At 38.5% G+C, this 23,701-nt stretch overlaps 1 protein-coding gene across 3 annotated transcripts in view; it reads right to left on the bottom strand.

Moving 5' to 3' along the window:
• ttc28 (tetratricopeptide repeat domain 28) overlaps positions 1–23,701 on the bottom strand; it is a 347,257-nt gene that overhangs the window by 104,134 nt on the left and 219,422 nt on the right. For all 3 annotated transcript variants that reach the window (XM_067433880.1, XM_067433881.1, XM_067433882.1), the window contains 2 exons: positions 18,433–18,705; positions 12,698–12,828 (listed from right to left, as the gene is read on the bottom strand). In XM_067433880.1, the coding sequence (XP_067289981.1) occupies positions 12,698–12,828; positions 18,433–18,705 (404 nt within the window). The remainder of the gene's footprint in view (positions 1–12,697; positions 12,829–18,432; positions 18,706–23,701) is intronic.

The raw sequence follows: 23,701 nt of genomic DNA, 5'->3' as shown, positions 1-23,701 counted from the left end.
ACTATTAAAACATAATTTTGGAAAAATACTTTGCAGTACAAATCTTTATACTAACAGCCTTAGTCCTAATAAAAAACAGTGAATGACAAGCGCCTATGGTCTTCCCGGGTTAAGAGATCATTTACACCAAAACAAAATATTGCATGCCTTCATCTCTGAAAACATAATTGTTCTCTCTTACATTTCATAACAAGCTCTGTGGAGACTCATTTCCGTCAGTTCTTTTTCAGGAACTGGAATGTGTGAAAAGGACTGTAGGTGAAGGCCATGAAGGATACACTCGATGCAGAAGGACGCAGAACGAAGGCTACCTTCCAAAGATCCTTCAAACTTTAACAGCCTTTGGCGGCACTTGATGACGTGGCAGCCGAGATGCGGAGCCTTAAGACACAACCTTCCATTTGAGATGCAACCATAAGGACACTCACTTGAAGGAGTCAGAGTTTCTGAACAAATCGGTTCAGCGAATGATTCAATGACTCATTCATAAAGACGGTTGGTGAATTCAGAACCGGATACCATTAAACTATTCATACTACCTTTACTATCTTTCTATGGCAAAAATAGTTTGAGTATTACGCTAGTATGCGGTTCAGAATAGAGCAAGTCTCATTCCTGAATGAATCGCGTTTGAACGAATCAACTAAATAAATGGTTCCCTGACTCACACGTAATCAGTCATTTGTCGCAATCTACTGGCTTAAACATGTAACATGCTGAAAGACTATCAGAGTGTGGTGTGTATGTATGTAGTAAAAAATGTTTTGTGTAGGTGTGCATGTGTGTGCTTGTAATATGTGAGAGAAAAACTCAACTGAAAATCACAAATCCAGCCGCTGTGACCCAGAGGAGTTTTGCTGGCATCTAACGGGGAAAAGTTAGCACTGCGCCCAAACAAAATCTTACGGAGAGCTCATTTTTTGAGATATCAACCTCAAATTTGAAACAGCTTTTTTAGATTTATAGCTTTGATTTTCTAGTTTTAGAAAATCAACATGTTTTTATATATAATCATTTTCATAAACTTAAACTTCTATAACTTTTTTTGTTTCACTTTTTAAACTTTTTTGACTTCAACAATAATCTGCCAAGGGTCTTCTTTAAAATGCTACTGAAGTCTGTGCTCCCAAGATACTTTTTTTATGACAGTTTTTCGACATGGACATTTTTGTCCTCTATAAACCTATGTGTAACTTTTTTAAATTGATGCACAAGGGTTAATATATCGGCCATATATATAAAATGCTACAGTATATTTATTATTACCTTACTATGAATTTACTCATACTGAGAAGATTTTGTTTCTAAAATGAGATGTAACTGTTCCGAGTTGAATACACTAGAGAAATCCAGCATCTTTTCTTTGTGGAGTCTGCACTGACCCTGACTGAGGCCGAACAGCGTTCAGAAGAGAGAAATGTGTTTATCAGTGATGAATGGCGATGGAGGGCAGGTCTCCATCAGTTCAGAAGTGGCTCGACCTCTTCTGCCGTGGACACCTACAGAGTGTGTGCTACAGGAGTATCTTTACACAGCACACATACAAACACGACTACACGAGCGTCGCTCTCTCTCTCTCTGCCTTCATTAAAATGGAGTTCCTAAAGCTCCCATTCATCTTTCTGACAGGCGTGCCATCGATCGACCTCGGTGCAGGATGCAATTCCAGGCCTTTAAATGACTCTGCGCTTGGTCACTCCAGTCGGACGGCGCCCCGGTAGCCGTAGTCCAGCCCTGCCGTGTAGAAGAGGGTCAGTTACTCAAACGACGTGTCCGCACCACGGCTCATTACACCCCGACCACACGACGGGTCGCGGCTCTGTGGCAGAGCGCCGTCGTCTTTGATTTGATGTGCTTGTATGGAGCGCATCGATGAGGGACCATTGACGCTGACCATACACTGACACAAATGTATTCTGGATTGAGAGGAATCGATTGGATATTTCTCCAGTATATTTACTCCATTTTAGGTCTATAGAGTGTAATAAAGTCCGCTCATGCGCGCTCAAAATTAATATTGTTGTTTTGCACGAAGTACACGATTTAAAAGTTCAGCTTTATTATTGCTGTAATTTTTTGCTGTAATGTCGATATCCTTTTTATACATTTTTTTTCAGTTTTAGTTATTTTAGTACATAAAGCTAAACTAAATTATATATATATATGTATATATATATATATATATATATATATATATATATATATATATATATATATATATATATATATATATATGTATATATATATATATATATATATATATATATATATATATATATATATATATATATATATATACATACATATACTTTATATTTTTCTTATTAGTAAATTATATAACATTATTATATATATCCATTAACAATGTAAAGTGGATCAAATACATTATAAACATATTATTGATTAACAATTGATAATAAAATATAAGAGATACAGGAGACTCCATTAAAGAGGAGCAAACAATTCATCTCTGACAATGGTGCATTTGTTCTTCTGGCGAGACCATCATTTTAACTGCCGAACGCACATGATACATGTACACGGTGTATATACATCATGTGCATGTACAAAAGAGAGTGGTATGCACATCAACGCACACATGTACCAATAAAAGCTCAGTTACACACACAATCACGCGCACACACACGCACACGCACACGCACACACACACACACACACACACACTTAAGGGCCTGTGAGAGCATCACTGATCTCTGCCTTGCCTGAGGTGAGTTTTCCTCCATAACCTGAGGAATCCTGCCTGAGGCAAATATACAGCATCACAGCTACTAATGACCTTTAAAACACACACACAAACACACACACACACACACACACACACACACACACACACACACACACACACACACACACACACACACACACACACACACACACACACACACACACACACACACACACACACACGTATGTCTCTCTCGCTGAGTAAACAGACTTTAAGAAGTCTATATTGTGCAATAAAATCTAAATGGCAGGTGCTTCAGGCAAAGGTTGTGACAGGAAGAGGCAATAGGATGGAGCAATTTCCTGATCCGGCTTCATCTTCCTGGAATCTCTTTAATCTCTCAATAACACTTAGAAGCCATCATGGCACTCAATATATGATCCGGATCACAATTCCACAGCAACAGACATAATCAAACCTCAATATCCTTTACACACACAGACATGGGCAATGGCTCCTGCCATAAATGCCAAATAAATAAAAAATAAAAAATGTATGGTAATTTTTCTCCACAAATGGCCAGGAAACAAGGAGATAATAATGATCTTATTTTTTTCATCTTTCAATAATAAAAGAAAAATGGATGGAGTTCAGATTTTTGTTCTTGCAAAGTGATTTAAAGAGGACATATTAAGCCCTTTTACAAAGTCTTGATGTTGTGTTTAGGCTCTTCTAGAGCAGGTTTTCCTGCTTGAATGTTGATTATTTCCTCATATCCTCCATTGTTACAGCTCCTCTCTTCCCAGTCTGTCAGTAACGCTCTGTTTAGTTTGTGTCTATATGAAGCCCCTCCTTCTGAAAAGCACAATGTGCTCTGATTGGTCAGCTGGAGCAGTGTGTTGTGATTGGTCAACCTCTTTGAGCATGTGTGGGAAATGTCCCGCCCCTTACCATAACCACCAGTCTCAACACACTACTATCAAACTTAACCAGGCCACGCCCCTTTATTCTGCGTATGAATTATTTAAACGAGGAATATTGGGACATGCTCATTCCCAGAAGAAAACTCAAGACTACAATGGAGTCGTTTCAGGGAGTTCAGAAACACTGATACTGATATATAGAGAAGAACTGTAACTTTGTAGAGCTCAAACAGCAACATTACACAATAAAGAAAGATGAACTCTTTATGTGCCACTAGTGGAACCAAATAAAAAGACAAAAATACTGACTAATATTTTCCTAAATGGTCTAAACTCACTCTATTGGTTGAGCAAGATGATGATATGAAATGTTTTGAAAACGCCACAGAACCACAACCTTTACACTCTAAAATACGTGAAGTCAACATGAAATACTGCTCATAACCATGTAACTTTATGTTTACGATATTTAACAAGACAAAAAGGTGGTTGGAAAATAAGAGGGATTGATGATGTCAGCTAAAAGGGAAAATTTTCAGCGATGTCAGAGTTGGAGCGAGTTGCTATATTTTGATGAAAGATTATGAGGTATTTTATTTTTTGCAGAATCGTTCACAATAAGACCAGGAATGTGAATGAAAGTGCATTTGATTTCATGTTCAAAACATCACTTACTTAAAGCCAAGTCACCTTTAATTTTACAGAGCTTAAAGGGGTCTAAAAATGCTCTGTTTACAAGACGTAAAATAAGTCTCTGATGTCCCCAGAGTGTGTATGTGAAGATTTAGTTCAAAAAACCCCAGAAATTGTCACTTTTTGAGGGTGAGCAAAAACACTGTTTTTGTGTGTCCCTTTAAATGCAAATGAGCTGCTGCTCCCCGCCCCCCTTTCAGGAAGAGGGCGGAGTTTCAAAAGCTTGTGCTAGCAGCTCCGATTTCCTCACACAGACACACACTGAAAATATCAGAAACTGTTCAGCCTTTTATGTTCAAACCGGAGTCGTAAAATGCGGAGAGACTCAAGAAGAAGAGACAACATGTAGTATGAGACAGGATGTTTCTGAATGGATAGTTAATGAATTTATGAGTTAACTATCTGGAATTGACAGCTTGAGCGACCTCCAAATGTGTTCGACTACAACATATCTTCTAGCCTAGAAATCTAAACGCACCCTAGCTGCAGCAAATCTAATCTGCCGCGAATGTCGTCTAGCAACTCTAAATACATTTCTGAGCTGTAAACGCCAAACTCTGGTCGGGCCAATCACATCGTGTATAGAGTCATGGGCGGGGCTTAACATAAGGACGGCCGAGTGCTTCTAGTAAACACAGAAACTGGCGAACGGCGGCGGTCTTTCGAATCAGCTTTGACTGCGATTCTGAAAGACTTGGAGTTAAGCTTTTCTCTGAGAAAAGAACAAAGAACGGCACTGAAGAACGGCACAGCGAGCTCTGCTTCATCGCGTGCAGAGGGAGTTTAAAAGACGACCTTTTATCCGCCCCTCGGATTGAGCTGTCAATGGTGAGTTTCCAGACCAAACATCTTGATGTGGGTCTGGCTTGTCAGGCTACATACTTTCCTCTTCTCGTGTCCTTTGTTGTGTGTTCCTGGAGGCGGGGTTTATGCTAATTTTAGGGTTAGTGATGTCACTAACCCAGGAAGAAGCTCGTAGTTTCTACCGGCTGTTTAATGTAGACCTTAAAAAGTAGTTTCAAAATAGAAATAGTTTGAAAGCAGCTTGAAACTAACAGAATTAATGATGCAAACTTCACTTTTAACAACAATAAAAGAAAGATTCACAATGGGATGTAAAGCATGCATTAGATTTCATTTCAACTAAACACCAGTTTTTTCCCCTCACAATTTTGTATTTGGTGAGTGCTATATAAAAGTGCTACAAGCACACACACACACGCACACACACACGTCATCAAAGAGAGCGTCCGCTATTTATCCCTACCTGTGAGGAAGATGGAAATTCTCAAATGGTCCCAAATGGAGCATGTCCTCTCTGCATTGGCTTTAATTAAGCGGCTGACAGTGACTGCGGCTCACAATTACAGACAGGCAGACAGTGCGGCTCACGCCGGCGCTCACCGCACACAAAGAGGACGGGGGCCCGTCGCATAATGAATGCATTTTAACAAGATGAAACCAAACCAATTACAACTGCTGTCATATTCTGAAGTGCTCTGCTTAATGAATATAAGAACAATATGTTACCTAAAAGAGATTAAACCACCGACCGGCGGGGGCTACGATTGCTGAACTGCTAGCGAGTAACAATTGTAGAGCACTTCAAACATCACAAAAGGAGACAGTTTGTGTGTGTGTGTGTGTGTGTGTGTGTGTGTGTGTGTGTGTGTGTGTGTGTGTGTGTGTGTGTGTGTGTGTGTGTGTGTGTGTGTGTGTGTGTGTGTGTGTGTGTGTGTGTAGAAATAAAGATTAAAAACGAGAAGAAAGATGGAGAAAGTGAGGGGAAAAGACATCAGCTACATTTGGAGTGGAATTCTTGCATACATTTTTAAAAAATACTTTCAATGAAATGAATACTTTTATGAAGAAATGATGCATTAAATGTGACATTTATAATGTTACAAAAGATTCTATTTGAAATAAATGCTGTTCTTTTGAGCTTTCTATTCATCAAAGACTCCTGAGCTTCACAAAACATACAGCAGCACAACTGTTTTCAACATTGATCATAACCAGAATCATCATTTAATCACATTATTTTATCATATTTCCTGAGCATCAAATCAAGCATATTGGAATGATTTCTGAAGGATCATGCGACTCTGAAGACTGAAGTAATTATGCAGAAAATTCAGCTTCATTACTTTACTGTATATTCACATAGAAAAGAGTTACTTTAATTGTAATGATATTTCACAATATTACTGTTTTTACTGTATTTTTGATCAAACAAATGCATATATATAGTTAATTAGCATAATGTGCGCAGTACACAGTACTTGTGTGTGTGTGTGTGTGTGTGTGTGTGTGTGTGTGTGTGTGTGTGTGTGTGTGTGTGTGTGTGTGTGTGTGTCGTGTACGTGCACTGGTTTGATCTACATTATGAGGACATAAAAATCCTTATATTGTGGTGTGTATTCAGGTTGGTTTCAGGCCACACCCCCTATTATTTGTGTGTGTGTGTGTGTGTGTGTGTGTGTGTGTGTGTGTGTGTGTGTGTGTGTGTGTGTGTGTGTGTGTGTGTGTGTGTGTGTGTGTGTGTGTGTGTGTGTGTGTGTGTGTCGTGTGCGTGCACTGGTTTGATCTACATTATGAGGACATAAAAATCCTTATATTGTGGTGTGTATTCAGGTTGGTTTCAGGCCACACCCCCTATTATTTGTGTGTGTGTGTGTGTGTGTGTGTGTGTGTGTGTGTGTGTGTGTCATGAAAAGGGAAGTGCTGGGTATTTCATTGTAGTTTGAGCACTTTTATATTTACTTTAAATCTTGACACAACAGAGATGAATCATTGAGCAGAATGTGAGTTATGCCATCCATCATAGCATCTTACCAGCTGCTCTCTGATTGTGAGCTGTTGCCGGAGTGTGTTTGTGTTTAGCGCTACATCATGACACATTACAGAACGAATCCACCACTGACGTCACGTGCAGCCATTACTCCAGTCTTCAATGTCACATGATCCTTCAGAAATCATTCTCAGATGATGATATTCTGCTCAAGAAACATCTCGGATTATTATCAATGTTGAAAACAGTTCATAATAGTTCATATACTGTAAATTCTGCCAGTGAGAGACAGAAATCCTGAACATGCATGAGATGTGCTCAGGAGAGAAGGTGCTCAGCGGAAGGTTTCCTCAGGCAAGGCGAGAAAAATTTATATATGTAATAACATGAGCTCATTGGTTTGGATTCCAGGGTAATGGAGCGAACACTCTGGGAATGTTTCTCTAGCAGTCTCACACACACACACACACATTGATATACGTCCACCCGCTCTTTTCATTCCTAATGCAGAACTGATATAGACTGTAAGCCTCTGGAAGTCCTGCATCTATATTAATGACTGAATGTAACACTCTTCTGTTGCTTTTAATGATGTACTGAAGTGTTTTCCACTCCATATTGACAAAGAGTCTACTGATGGGAATATCAGGGTAGAATAAGAAACTTCAGCAGTGATTTAAAGTCATATAAAGATATAAGTGAAGTTAATAAACGTATTTTCGGGAGGAGTACGCCCATCTAATCTTTCAATTAATACCAAGGTATAAAACCAGCAGCTTACCTCTTCCCCTTTTTAGTTCCTGAAGCATCCCTCCTCCTCCCCTGCTCCTCCTTTTGTACAATTTTGTACACCACACTGGTGGTGGTTGAGGAGAGATCCCTGACACGAGTGTAAAGCGCTTTGGGTGTACAGTAGTACACATGAAAGCGCTATATAAATGACTCATTCATTCATTATTTTATTTATTTAATTTGCCTGATATAGGGGGGCAATCTGAGCTCGGGTAGAATATCCTCTCTGAGCCCCTCTATAGCAGACAGCAAGCCAAAGCTGTTTACCACTTTCACTAAGATTATATGGGCACACAAACTCGTGAAAGGGCCCATAAATCATACACCCGGCGCAATGCAAGTGTTTTTTGCTAGTTTCAGTCCAACGCAGTATTCATTTTCATCAATATTAAATGCTCTCAAGCCCACCTGTTCACCCATGGGCGTGCTGGTCTGATAACCAGGTGTGTTCAGACGTATTGTTGGTGTGTTGCTGTTTTGAGGAACTGAAAGCGACTGTGCCATTGACCAACACAAACCTGCTCTAAAGTCAATAGGGTAGTATTTTTTGTGTTATTTAAAGAGTGCTTTAGTAATATGAGCCTATAGGCGGATGCACACAAATCTCCTTATTACACACACAGGGATGTGCGGCAGCACACAAACATTTTTAAATATGAAAAATAAAAAGTATTCCTCTCTGGAAAAGCGCTCAGTCATTCCGCTCACATGTAAAAAGCGGATCCGGCATTGCACAAGCGTGACTGGCTTTTAAAGGAAATTTTAAAAGATTTTTTTTTTTTTTTTTAAAGAAAATTTTCAAAAGATTCGAACATGCCATAAGTTCACCTGAGGCGTGCATTTTAGACTATGAGCTCAGATCACTAAAATAAGACCCCTTAATGTGAGAAACAAGAACGAAAATGATATATGAGTGAAATATTGCTGTCACAAGTGTATAAATGTGGCAGCCGCATTAAGAGAAGCACAAACTAAACCATAGAAGAGAAAGAAAACAACTTTAATTGGGTCCGTTACTACCACAAATCTATTGTAAGAATCAGAATATAGTACCTTTATTGTAAATCAGAAGTCAATCTAAGACAAATGGACTAATTTTATGTTGTTTTTTTTAGCTTTTTGTCATGGTCACCTTGTACTATAATACTAGCCTGGATGCCAGACGAACTCAGCCCCTCAACGTTTGAGGTCGGGACGTTCGGTCTGGACTTGATCCGTTGTGGAGCATATGCTCAAACCAGAGCGGACAACCAATCAAATTGTCAGGACGGGCTTTATATGAGGATGGACAGATGATCAACAGTAACGTAATTATCCACGTCCCCAAAGAGCGATTCGATTTGTTTGCTGTATTGTCGAGTTCTAATCCTAAACGGAGAATTTGTTCGTATATGCATTCACCTTTTCTATTTCTCTCAAAAATGAGGATTAGTAAGTACTCCGTGTATCCGTGCTTTCGTTTTACAACACTGGCAAAGATCGTTTACACTCATCTTCTTCTTCTACTCTTCCAGCGTACGTGCAGTCGAGTTTTGTTGACCACTACGTGTCGCTCGTCACTTACTCCATTGCTCTGATTGGTTGTAGGTCTATCCAATTACTCAATTGGATAAACCTACAAAGAGGCTATTTTTTCCTGGTTCGGTTGAAACACACCCCATAATCACAGTATCAGACACGTATTCTGACTAAAATCTGAGTATGACAACATCAGGCTACTATAATTCTATTCCTTTAACAGAAGCACATCCAAACATCATATTGAGCTTAAATAAAGCGCTGTGATGTGTTATACAGGACAGAGGGATCTGGGGATGTGCTGTACAAAGCCTGGAGAAGATTACGGTGGGTTTGCGTGTGTGTGTGTGTGTGTGTGTGTGTGTGTGTGTGTGTGCGCGCGTGCTGATTAGGTGGGATCTCGTGTAATTAGTGTGATGGTCATGAGTGTTTACAGCAGTACAGATGAGACCATTACACCACTGATTTAAGAAGGGATGCCAGTACGTCCTACACCAAATCCATCACCGCAGACTCACTTAAAGCAGATGATTCATCACAACTCATCTCTTACCGTACATGCATGCTCAAATGCACCACACATCTGCCGTACCTGTCCATACTGAGAGAAACAACACACACGCTTCCTGCAGATCTGCTGCTCAAGCGTGCAACCGTATGTCCATTTGATGAAAATGGAACTTACTTAACATCTAGTCAAGTAGAATAAATGCCAGAAACATACTAAAGTACACACACATTCATATTCTGTGGCCGTTAATCACATCAAGCTTGATATAAATGTGACAAAAGTTTAATAACCTGCTCAGTAAGATTCCCTTTAAACCGTAGAGCTGAAAGAGAAAAAAATTAATGCAGAAGATGATCGTTTATGAAAATACACTTTTTGCGCCGTTGTGAGGATGCAACAGTATTTGCGCTGCATTACAAATTGCAGGTGAATTTCAAAAAGCAACCATGCATTAAATCCACAAGCTTCCCACAGTCCCGAAAAACCTGGAAATATCAGGGTAAGTGTGATATCTTTTCCTGGAAAAAGTCACCAAAGTTAATCAAATCTTAAAAGGTCACGGAAATGCCATTGGAATGGCTTTAGTCAATCTAAATTCCCTTGATAGTTTTTTTTTTTTTTTTTGGTGAATTCGTGAACAACTAGGAAAGTCATGAAAATTAATATAACGTCACTGGTCAGTAAAGGTGGAGACGAGTTTGTGCCGGAGAAGAATTTGCATTCACAAACATATATATTTTTTTATGAAACTCACATATTTTTTGAGTATTTTTGTCGATACCAAATCATCATTGAGAATAATGGAAATTACCAACAAACAAAAACACCCAGATTCATTGTGCTGGGGAAACATGATATATATATATATATATAGCCAATGTCATGTGGGCAGAGAAAATAATATTAACCCAAAACATCACAACCTACTTTTCAGAATCCAATCAATCTCCGATGGGTCAAACCCAGTCCTACCCCACATTATTTCCCACTGAACGGTCAGTTTCCGTCAGAAACGCGTCACATTACGCTGCTGAACGTGTTTTTAATGGATGCAGGAATGTGGTCAGGTCCACGACTGCAGTGAGTAATGAGCACAGATGTGAGGAGGATGCAGTGTTTCTATTTCTGCGCGCACACACACACACACACACACACACACACACACACACACACACACACACACACACACACACACACACACACACACACACACACACACACACACACACACACACACACACACACACACACACACACACACACACACACACACACACACACACACACACGACCCAATCTGGACAAACAAAAGAAGAATGTATGATTCCCTCCACTCTATTTCATAAAGGGATATGAATCATATGATGATGAGAAGCCAGCGGATGAGGCATTAACTGATAAGACACGAGACGTTAAATACAGCCAGTGTGTGTGAGGATTACACAAGTGTGTGAACCTCCCAAAGCCTGTCAAGAACATCACAGGGTCATATTTCACCTCTAGATAAACACTACAAATGATGTATAGCATGGTCTACCTTTTGGATCGTTCAAATATTTTAACCATGACAATCAAGCACATTTTCATTCCAAATGCATTACTGTAATAAGAAAATTATATTATTTATTTATATGATTTAATATTACAATTATGCACAATTTCCGGCAAATTCTCATTACCAATGTTTAAGTATATAATTATTTTTACTGTAATGTGGACAAATATTATTTTTATTTGTATTTTATAATAATTATAATAATGTATAATTATACTTTGCTGCATTATTCCTCATATTATTATTTACAGTGTTTTATTAATTACTATTTAATTTTATTACAAATTGTGCTACAAATAATAGGAATCATCAATGAGAATTATGGAAATAAAAAACAACAACTAAATAAATAAATTAAAATAAATAAATTAACTGTCACAATGTAAAAAACTATATATATTTTACTGTATTATCCTTCATATTATTATTTAAAATGTGTTTTATTCATTATTATTGAATTTTATTGCAAATTGTGTTACAAAATGTAATAAGAATCATCAATGAGAATAATAGAAATGACAAAAAACAACTGAAAATAAAATTGACAATGCAAAAAAAAAGTAAACTAAATTTTACTATTTTAAAAATAAAATTATAATTTACTATATTATTCTCCACATAATGTAAAATGTATGTTTTATGAACTATTATTGAATTTTATTTTTAAAAATTATTAATATAATAGGAATCATCGATGAGAATAATGGAAATTAAAAAAAACAACAACAACAACAACAACAACATTAATTTAATTAATTAGCACATTGCAAAAAAATATAATATATATATTAAAAAAATAAATAAATGTTACTTTTATATGCAACAATTTATATTTAATAAAATGATCATAATACAATATTTTTGATCTTTTGATTTTAGAAGTATGACCCAGACATGTTTTCCTGAGGTTAACTTAAGAAGGACATTTTGGGGTGTTTTCTCAGCGGTGCATCAGAACATACAGACGGCGAGCTGAAAGGAGACAGAAGTGAGACGCCGAGCATCCACAAACGTGACAGAGAGTGGTGAGTCTGCTCCGCGGCTCTGACTAAAACATTCGTCACGCCGCCACACGAGTCCTGGGCCTCTGATAAAGCAATCCGCACACTTTATTTCTGTTTGAGGTGAAGATACGGCCACACACACACACACACACACACACACACACACACACACACACACACACACACACACACACACACACACACACACACACACACACGCTTACCTCTCTGTCCTTGAGTTTCATGGCCAGGACGAGCTGGTGTCTGTGGTTGCTCAGAGCCTCGCGATAATTCCCCTTGGAGAAGAAGGCCGACCCCAGGTTTCCGTGAGCGCGACACTCGCCTGTCTGGTCACCTGAGGGACACCAGAGCTGGGTTAGAAGAAGGTTTCCATACACACACCAACACGACAAAAGAGCATCTGAGGAAAAGGTGTTCAGGAATGACAGGAAAACAGCAACTTCTGCTCAAAGATGTTTGCTCCTCTCCATCAGCTGATTCAAGCTGGTTTACCGAATGGTGGATGTCAACCTAAAGTAGACGAGACACAAACTAGATACTTCCAGAGTTGCAGAAACCAGAAATTCAAAGGATCAATGGTGTACGCTTTACCATAGAACACTAGTTCAGTCTTTCTAAATGTCACATTTACTTCAGGGGAACTTGCCATTTCTTTGCAGTTTTTGTGAAATTTCTGAGTAGAAAAAATACTTTGCCAAAGAAGTCGCTCTTGCAATGAAATGCTTTTGGAGAGATTCAGCTCAGCTCATTTGCTCTTGGCAGAAGCTGAAGATTTGAGATCCAATTGACCAATTGATTGATGCGAACTTAGCAAAAATACTGTACCAAAAGTCTCTACTTACTCTACATTTACTCTCATTGCTGGCTGAGAGATATTAAAGGTCCCGTTCTTCGCGATTCCATCTTTCAAACTTTAGTTAGTGTGTAATGTTGCTGTTGGAGCATAAATAATACCTGTAAAATTATAAAGCTCAAAGTTCAATGCCAAGCGAGATATTTTATTTAACAGAAGTTCCCTTTCAAAGCCTACAGCGAACGGCCGGTTTGGACTACACCGCTGCACTTCCTGCTGTGATGACGTCACTAGAACCGTTTGTTGACTAACGCTCCGCCCACAAGAACACGCAAAATAGGGGGCGTGGTCTCGTTGCTCTCCCACGTGGAGAAGAGTGCGCATTCAGCGCTTGCATCGCCCCGTTATGGGAAGAGGCGGGACCTTTCCGGGCAAAGTGTGCTAAGCTGCTGTCCAATCACAACACGGGAAGCGCTGGCCCAATCAGAACTCGTTACGTGTTTCTGAAGGAGGGACTTCATAGAACAAGGAAATCATCAGGCCGTTTATAGGACAGAGGAAACAGCGCTGTACAGATAAGTCAATTGTGTGAAAAATACTGTGTTTTTTTACACGCGAAACATGAACTCATGTTATATTGCACACTGTAAACATAATCAAAGCTTCGAAAACACACGAAGAACGGGACCTTTGAATATATCACATCTCTACCCATTTAATAGAAACTAATTTGGGTGTTTTGTCATTTTAGATTTAACCAGAAAGGAAACTAAATCTGATCACATTAAACCTTTTTTTGTAGATTGGACAAATTTAAAACTTTCTGACCGAACTAGAGAAAACTGAACAGTTTTTTGCTAAATAAAAATCACAGTTTTTGTTGATAAAACAGAGAAAATCTGACCATTTCTGACCAAATCTTACAAAACTGGACCATATATCGCTAAATCTGACCATATTACACTGTTTTTGTTGGTAAATCGGACAAAATGATTTAAATTCTAACTGCTTGATTGTTTATATATCACAAAATGTATTAGCACCCCACTGTAAATGTGAAGATAAAGGGGTCTCTTGATCTTTTGACATATAAGAGGTCTTTCTAGCAATAATGAAATAATAGTCTTCAGGTCGCTTACCTAAAACAAGTTTCAGAGCTTAAAACTTCCTCCTCGTTATTAACAAAGCATTTGTTTAATCAAGCTCCAAAAACAGCTCATTTGGATATTAGGTGATCTATGATGTCACACCTGCATATACATCAATACCCAAACCCATCAATACATGGTCTCCACTAAACCCCTGAAGGTGTGCTGTGGTATCTTGCACCAAGATGTAAGCAGCAGATCCTTTGAGTCATGTAAGTTGCGAGGTGGGGCCTCCTCAGACTTGTTTGTTCAGCACATCCCACAGATGCTCGATTGGACTGAGATCTGGGGAATTTGGAGGCCGAGTCAACACCTCAAACTTGTTGTAGTGCTCCCAAAACCATTGCTGAAACGTTTTTTGCTTTGTGGCAGGGCACATTATCCTGGTGGAAGAGCCACAGCCACTAGAGAATACCGTTTCCACGAAAGGCTGAACATGATCTCAGCAATGCTTAGGTAGGTGGAGCGTGTCAAAGTAACATCCACATGGATGGAGGACCCAAGGTTTCCCAGCAGAACATTGCCCAAAGCATCACACTGCCTCCGCCGGCTCGCCTTCTTCCAATAGTGCATCCTGGGGCCATGTGTTCCTCAGGTAAGAGATGCACACACACCCGGCCATCCACGTGATGTAAAAGAAAACGTGATTCCTCAGACCAGCCCACCTTCTTCCATTGCTCCGTGGTCCAGTTCTGATGCTCACGTGTCACTGTTGGTGCTTTCGGCGGGGTCAGGGGTCAGCACGGGCACCCTGACTGGTCAGCGGCTATGCCGCCCCATACGCAACAAACTGAGATGCTCTGTGTATTCTGACAGCTTTCTATCAGAACCAGCATTAACTTCTTGAGCAGTTTGAGCTCCAGTAGCTCGTCTGTTTGATCGGACCACACGGGCCAGCCTTCGCTCCCCACGTGCATCATTGAGCCTTGGCCGCCCATGACCCTGTGGCCGGTTCTCCACTGTTCCTTCCTTGGAGCACTTTTGATACTGACACACATCAAGTTTGAGGACAAAATGTTCACAGGTGCCGTGATGAAGAGATAATCAGTGGTTTGTTACTTTACCTGCAGTGGTCATGCCTGATAGGTTTATACATATATAATATATATATATATATATATATATATATATATATATATATATATATATATATATATATATATATATATATATATATATACATTTTTGGGCAAAAAGTTTTATTAACTTTATAAGTGAGCCTAAAGAAACATGTCATTACCCCTTTAAGATATTATAAGCATATAACATCATGATTTTCAGGAAAGCTCCTGTGTATTATGAAAAGCGCTATTCAAACACATTTGACTGGACTCATCAGTGGTTTGAGGTGAATGTACAAGATTACACAGCGATGACATCATAGCAGTGGAGCGTCTGCAGATGTTCTTATCAGACTTTCATCCTGTGCGCGAGCGCAATCAACCGCTCTGACAAGAGCAGGAAGAAAGAGGGAAAAAACCGAGAGCGCGAGCCGAGTCGTCAGCTGTGTACTAATGTGTTAAAAGTGTGAGCTGAACCTCAAACACAAACACTCACAGTGCAGGTGCATCGTGATATGTGAGACAGCGAGGAGACAGACAGGGTGAGAAACGGTCGACTCTAAAAGGCTTTCATGCCTTAAAGTCAAGCTGTAAACCTCTGACATTCAGAAGCTGTGAGGAGAATGCCTATGATCTCATTGTTAGATGTATACTTCTCCATATTTACACCGTTCCTGTGCTAACCACACACAAACTACTGGCATTTTGGGGGAAAAGGCACAGAGACTTTTAATTAAAAAGTCCCATGAAGCCTAATTACTGTGAGACCTTATCAGCGTGAGCTCGGTTAGGTCAAAATAATTAACTTTGTGAAAAGGTTCCAAAGCTTTTCGTGCACAAGGTCACCTGAACGTCAATCACCGGATGTTCTCCTCAGGAACGGACCATAAGTGCACTGATTTACCAAGAACAGGACGTGGCCACATGAATAAGAGCAATTAAACACATTTTAAAGAAACAGTTCACCCCAAGATCATAATTTACTGTTCCAACTTATTTTCTTTCAGGAGAAATTTTAATGAAAGTAAAGGTTATTTTCTTAGTTAGATCTTAAAGGCACAGTAGCAATAATAACAGTCTGTTGAATTATAAAGGTCCATTCACACCAAAGACGAAAACTATACAGCTATGGTTCTAACAGCATATCAAAATGACATGGTTGGAATCACTTTCAGAACAATTTTTTTTTCTAGCTGATGAATGATAAAAACATTGACAGCCAATCAGAATCCACCCTGCTTTTAAGAACTCCAGCGGCAGACGAAAGGAGTTTCTTCTACACACCAAAAATGCCTTTATTTGATCAAAAAAATGTAAAATATTTAAACAATTTAAAATAACTGTTTTCTATGTGAATCTATTGTAAAATGTAATTTATTCCTGTGATCAAAGCTAGATTTTCAGCATCATTGCTCCAGTCTTCAGTGTCACATGATCCTTCACAAATCATTCTAATATGATATATATATATATATATATATATATATATATATACAGTAAAAAACGTTGGGTTATTTTTTTAACCCAACCGTTGGGTTACGCAGTGGAGGCAGTTAAACAGAAGACCTTATTTCAAGCACTGGCTATATGTTTCAGATTTTTTATTTATTTATGACATGAACTATCCAAAGGCCTCTGCCTCATTTGGGAGATTTTGTAGCATGCAAACATGAATATATATTTTGCTGCCTCATTAAAACTTTGATTATCATAATTTGTATTTGTTTTGCTACTTAAGGTATGTTTACAACACATCAAGGCGTAAAGTTGATAAAGTTGTTTATATCTGGAAGAATTTAATATTATGAATTTGTGTATTCTGTCCATATTTGTATAGGTTTTTAATTTAATATTTGTTGTGTTCATTTTTAATTTTTGTTTTGTATGCACACCTTTTATGTATGTTTACCTTATGTACATTTTTGTGTATTATGTGTGCTGTGTATTTTGAATTTAATGTGTACACATTTATGTATATTTACAATAAATATTTACTCCCCAATATTTAGTTTGACATTTAAAATATATATGTTAAAGCACATGTATTGTTTTATACAAATAAAAAATCTGTATTTGAAAACAATGTATATTTTATTTATTAAAATAATGGCATGAATAAAAATAAAAATTTAACTCAACTGTTGGGTTACTTTAAACCCAACTGTTTTTTAACCCAATGCATTGGGTTAAAATAACCCAACGCTGGGAAGGTGCTATACCAACCCACAGTTGGGTTATTTTTAACCCAACATTTTTAAGTGAGTACCGTAATATACTGTGACCTTTTTTTCAGGACTCTAAGATAGAATGTTCAAAAGAACAGCATTTCAAAAAATTAAAGAAAGAAAGTAAGTGCAAGAAAGAAATGTCTTAAGAGTCACTTTTGATCAATTTAATGTGTCCTTGTTCTTTTAACAAAAAACAAACAATAATCTAACTGACCCCAAACTTTTGAACAGTGTATATTGATACAACATAATGTTAGATTATAAAACTAAAAAAAAAAAAAAAAAAAAATCTCCTAAAGGACCAAATCCTTCACTCTGAATGGTATTCATGGAAAATGTAAGTATAAAACATACACATATTGTAGTAGCATTCAAATTAATTTAACACAAAACTGAAACGGGTGGGAAATATACAAATAAAATTTGGCTGAAATATAAACAACCTGAAATATACGATTTTTCTATTGTTACAAAATGTTCACCCAGCTCGTTATATGTTGGATATATTAGTTATACTCACGAAATAAAGATATATACTTTAAAGCAAATCTCAATTGCATGATTGTTTTGATTTTTATTAAGGTTGAAATATAATACGTTTAGGTTGAAGTACTTAAAGGAGTGAAACTGAAATACATATATATAGGAAGGAATATGGTCAATAAATAAATAAAAAATGATGGTGCAAATAGTCTTCATGTCGCTCACCTAAAGTTTTGGCCACCTCCAGGTCCTGCTGCATGTAGGCGGTGCTCTTCTCCGTGTTGCCCAATGACCAGTAAGCGCTGCTGAGGGCCGAGAAGACGGAGCCGCGCAGTTTGAGGCTGCAGGTGCCGATCTTCAGCGCCGCCTCCAGGACCACCACCGAGGCGCCGTGATGGGAGGCGGTCAGAAGCTCTTGGCCAATCACAGACACCACCACAAAGGGACTCTTGTCCAGCTTCATCTTCTGCAGCTGCTGGTACGTGGGCTCCAGGGATTCTGCCGAGAACAGAGCCAGAGTTAAAGACGCCGCAAAACCAGACATGAAAAAAGATTTAGTGCAGGAAATAATATTACAACTCAAATATGAGATATTCGAAAACAAGAAAGAGAACTAAATCTGATCAAATTAGTATTTTACTAAACAAAATCAGACGATCTTTGACCATATTCGAAACATCTAGGTTGTTTTTTGGCTAAATCAGACAAAATTAGACAGTTTTTATTCAAATCAGACAAAACTTTGCAGGTTTTTGTTAAATCCGTCTAAATTAGACAGTTTCTTTTAGTAAATGGGACATAATTAGTCTGTTTCTGACCAAATAGGACCAAACTTGACATAGCTATTGTGTGGTTGATTTTTCTTTGCTAAATCTGATCTGACTAAATTTGTTTTTGTTGGTAAACGGGACACATATTAGACCATTTCTGACCAAATACTGAAAAGGCTGTTTTTTGCTAATTATGACTAAATTAGGTGGAAGTTGTTGATAAATTAGACCAAATTGTTCAAAACCCGGCGTTTTTTAGGCTAAATCTGATTAAATAAGACCGTTTTTGTTGGTAAATGGGACAAAATTAGATCATTTCTGACCAAATTTGACATAGCTAGGCTGTTTTTGGCAAAAGCTGACATAATTAAACAGTTTTTGTTGGTAAATTGGACCAAATTAGTCTGTTTCTGACCAAATCGTACAATATTTGGCTGTTTTAAGGCTAAATCAGAGAAATATTAGACAGATCTGATGGTAAATCTGACAAAACTTGGGCCATTTTTTCACAAATCTGACAAATTGAGCTGTTTTTGTTGCTAATTTTAGAAGCAGCACCTCATATGTCGCTACTAGCACTGGCATGAGTTCTTTCATTCTTATTTGCTGAATGAATGTATTGAATTTGTATACGGTAATATATTTGTATTCAGTCAATTTATAGAGCACACACAAAAAAACATCATTATTCAGCAGGCTAAACACACAAGCTCTTTTACCGTTCAAACGTATTACAAATGACTGCAAAGCTAACACGGCGTGTTGTGTGAAACAGCTTTTGTTAGCACAAGCTCAGGTGATTTTTCATGTGTCGTCTCCGCACACTCAAAACAGGCCTTCTTGTAGAAGTTACTCAGTAATATGTTCACCTTAGAAATGCTTATTCGTGAAAAACCCACGTGTTACTATGCGGTAAGATTTAGCGAGCGGGTTAGGAACACACCATATGTGTAGAGGTGACCGCTGCAGGAGGAAGGAGACGCAGTTAAAGAGTGAAACACACACACTGTCATAAATCACGACGGGCCACAGTCGAGTGTCACCCGCTGCCCCACGGGACCTCCAAAGATCCATTTTTATCTGCCCTTCCCTCGTTTCTCTATATGGTATCTATGAAGTATATTTCTTACTGTCCTTCTGGGTGTGTTTGAAAGCGTATTCAGCATGTTTCATTTTGGGTGCACGTGTGTACTGACATAAGCGGTTTCATCCCATATCCTGTGTTTTATCACAGATGGAACACTAACTGACCAATCAGCATCCAGGATTGCAACTATCACCTTTATAAAACGTCTATACAATGCTTTATTCTTGATTCTGATACACTTTGGAAAGACAATGTCTGAGTCAGTAGCTTCTTTATGTTCTTCTTTATGACTCTGGTCAATAAAATCAGAGTAAAATACAGTAAAATGTGAAATATCATTACATTTTAAAATAAATGTCCTCTATTCTGTGAATCTATAGTAAAGTGTAATTTATTCCTGTGATCAAAGCTGAATTTATCATCATTACTCCAGTCTTCAGAGTCACATGATCCTTCACTAATCATTCTCATATGATGATTTGATGCTCAATAAACATTTATGATTCTTTGACGAATAACTGTGATACATTTTTGTTTGGGGAAAAAAATGTAATGGTATAATTGTCTTTACTCTCACTTTTGATCAATTTAATGACAAAAAGTACTATTTTTATAATTGGCCCCCAACTTTTGAACGGTAGCATCAGGGCTGGACTGGGGCTAAAATTCGGCCCTGGCAAACCCAGCCCAACCGGCCCATGAGTTCCCCGTGAATGTTTTTGCTGGGGTTAGGGCCTTAAATTCGAGCAAATAAATAAAACTAGGACAGGGACAAATAATGATGGATATTATCGAAATTCACTGCAAATGCAAATAAACTTAATATTACACTTTTGTCACACAGAAATGCACTTGAAAGTAAAATTTACTGCTTTTAAATGCTGTCATCATTTACTCACTCTCGTGTCCTTCCAAACCTTTATGACTTTCTCTCTTCCATGAAACACAAAAGAAGATATTTTGAAGAATGTTGGACACCAAGCCATTTTGGTTAGGTTACCTTTGGATATTGTAAGGACACAAAAACAGACTTAGATTATTTTATTTTATGTTACACAGAAATAATTTCATTTAGGAATGACATTCAGGTGAGTAAATGGTCCGATTTTTGGGTTGAACTACCCCATTAAAAACAATCATATTTTTCAAGAATAAACACCTAATTTATGTAAGACAATGATATGTATCTTTCATGAGGTTCTCATTGAAATAACATTTAGTTAAATGTCATTAGATCTATTAAAAAGTTAATAAAACATTTAAAGAGAAAAAAAGCTTTGTTCTTAATTTGTGGGATCCAGGCTTTAAAGCTGTTTTATTGAATTATAATGACATTTTAACTGAGTTTAACTGTAGGCCAGTTTCATTGAACTGTAAGAGCGTGGTGGTCACAGGTAAAACCATGCTCCTCATTACCACGGGTATATGGGTTCTAAAATATATAAACCATATATTATCATTTGTAATAAAAAATATTGTAAACACATGGAAAATACGAAAACAGCCTCTAGCTATAAAAGTGATTTATATTCTGCAATATTAATGTAAGTAATAATAGCAACACTTTTAATTAAATACGTTTCCTCCAAAACAGCTTATTTCTTCACACTGTTAGTAGCTGCAAGGTAAATTGTGGTTGTGCTAAAGTGACGCATTTGTAGTTGTGTGTATTGCTGTTTTCCACTTTACCTCGCCATGTATTTAAATGCTGTGGTTGTTTTAAGCTAGATTTACCACAGAACCTGTAACGTGACCATTTCACACGATTGTTCATCACTAGCAGTAGAAACGCAGCGTACGTTCGTCCGGATATTCGCCTTTTTGCAGCTCCATGCGCTCAAATAAAAATAAAAAATAGATAGAAAAAAAGCATCTAATATGGAGGGGAGGTCTCTCTCACTTTGGCCTGTCAATTCAGAAGCCAACCCAATGGGCCGCTGTCACTGCATGATGGGCCAGTGAGTGGCAAAAAATAAATAAATAACCTTGTATCGGCCCACCGGGAAAATGACCAGTAGGTCAGATTACCAGTCCAGCCCTGGGTAGCATACACACGTATTATGATCAGCTGTATTATATTCGTTACGATAGACAAAATCTAGGCTAATTCAGCATGAATGAATCTCCACACAGTAAAAAGACACTTGAGAAGCTCCTAGTGATTTCCGACAGGTTTAATTCCCTTTTCTCGTGTAGCCGACAGGCATGAACGTCCTCCGCCAGGGGCTACAAACACTCCGGTGTGTTTGTTGTACGCATTCATATCGCGTAATTGCATTCAGCCTGACACTTTTACAAGTTGCATAAATCGGAACGGTGAGAAACTCTCTGGCTCGGGGATGGAAGTGAGACTGTGTGTGAATCTAGTTAACAGCAGACATGGGCATGATAAACAAGAGCACAGAAGTGCTTATGCGGCCCGACGCGGCGAGGAGGGTTTAATGATGAGCCTCTGGGTGCCTATCTTTCCTTCCTCTTTCTCTCCGCCGCTTCCCTCTCTTCTGTCGAGAGGCTTTGCCATGTGAAACAGAAGCTTTGACGAGTCTGTCTGGCGTCTCGTGGGAAGCAGCTAAATAAAGAAATAATAACAGAGACTGACAACAACACCCACTTGCATTTCATTGTGTTTACTTTCTTTCAGTCTATTTACATTACCATTCCTAAACTAAGCCGTGTGGATTTCCAGATCTGTAATTCGCTGTGCATCCAGAGGAGTTCTAGTATTCCCTGTAGCTCAAAAATAGAGGTTTCAGGTAGACGCCGAGCTAATTCATCACGCTTCATACCGCTGGGACGGGCTAAAAACACATCAAGAGAGTAGAAACCATCTGTGGACACAGTACAACGATAAATCACATCAATACTGCAAACTTTTCAAAATAAGATGTTTGCAGACCACTCCAATGACGCATCGGTTTTGGATGGATGGATGGATGGATGGATGGATGGATGGATGGATGGATGGATGGATGGATGGATGGATGGATGGATGGATGGATGGATGGATGGATGTACAGACAGGATGGATAGATAGACAGAGAGACAGACAGGATGGATAGCTGAATGGATGGATGGATGGATGGACGGATGGATGGATGGATGGATGGATGGATGGATGGATGACCATATGGATGATGGATAGAGAGATAGAGAGATAGCTATAGATAGACAGACAGGATGGATGGATGGATGGATGGCTTATGGAAGATAAAGACTTCAACTCTTCCCTGTGCAACTCCGCCCGAGCAAGGACCCCGGCAAGGCACTTAAGTATCATCTTCCTTTTCATTCTTTGTGTTCGGTTCTTTTCTAATTCCTATCTGGCCGTTTCTCTGATCTGTATTCACCATGTGCTTTCAAATCTCAACTATTACTACTAGCACTCGTAAATCACGCTCTGTACGCACGAGACGCCGCAATCCTAATAATTTGCGCTATATCCTAACATCCTCTGCTACTTTACTCTCTATTCCAATTGGTCTCTGGAATTGCCAGTCGGCTGTAAACAAAGCAGACTTTATTTCATCTATTGGGACTCATTCTCAGCTCAGCCTCATGGCCCTAACTGAGACCTGGATCAAACCAGAGGACACTGCCACTCCTGCAGCCCTCTCAACCAATTTAACTTTTTCACACA

This window comes from Pseudorasbora parva, chromosome 23 (genome assembly GCF_024679245.1).
Source record: "Pseudorasbora parva isolate DD20220531a chromosome 23, ASM2467924v1, whole genome shotgun sequence".
Lineage (NCBI taxonomy): Eukaryota > Metazoa > Chordata > Actinopteri > Cypriniformes > Gobionidae > Pseudorasbora > Pseudorasbora parva.
This window is presented reverse-complemented; position numbering and strand designations above follow the sequence as displayed.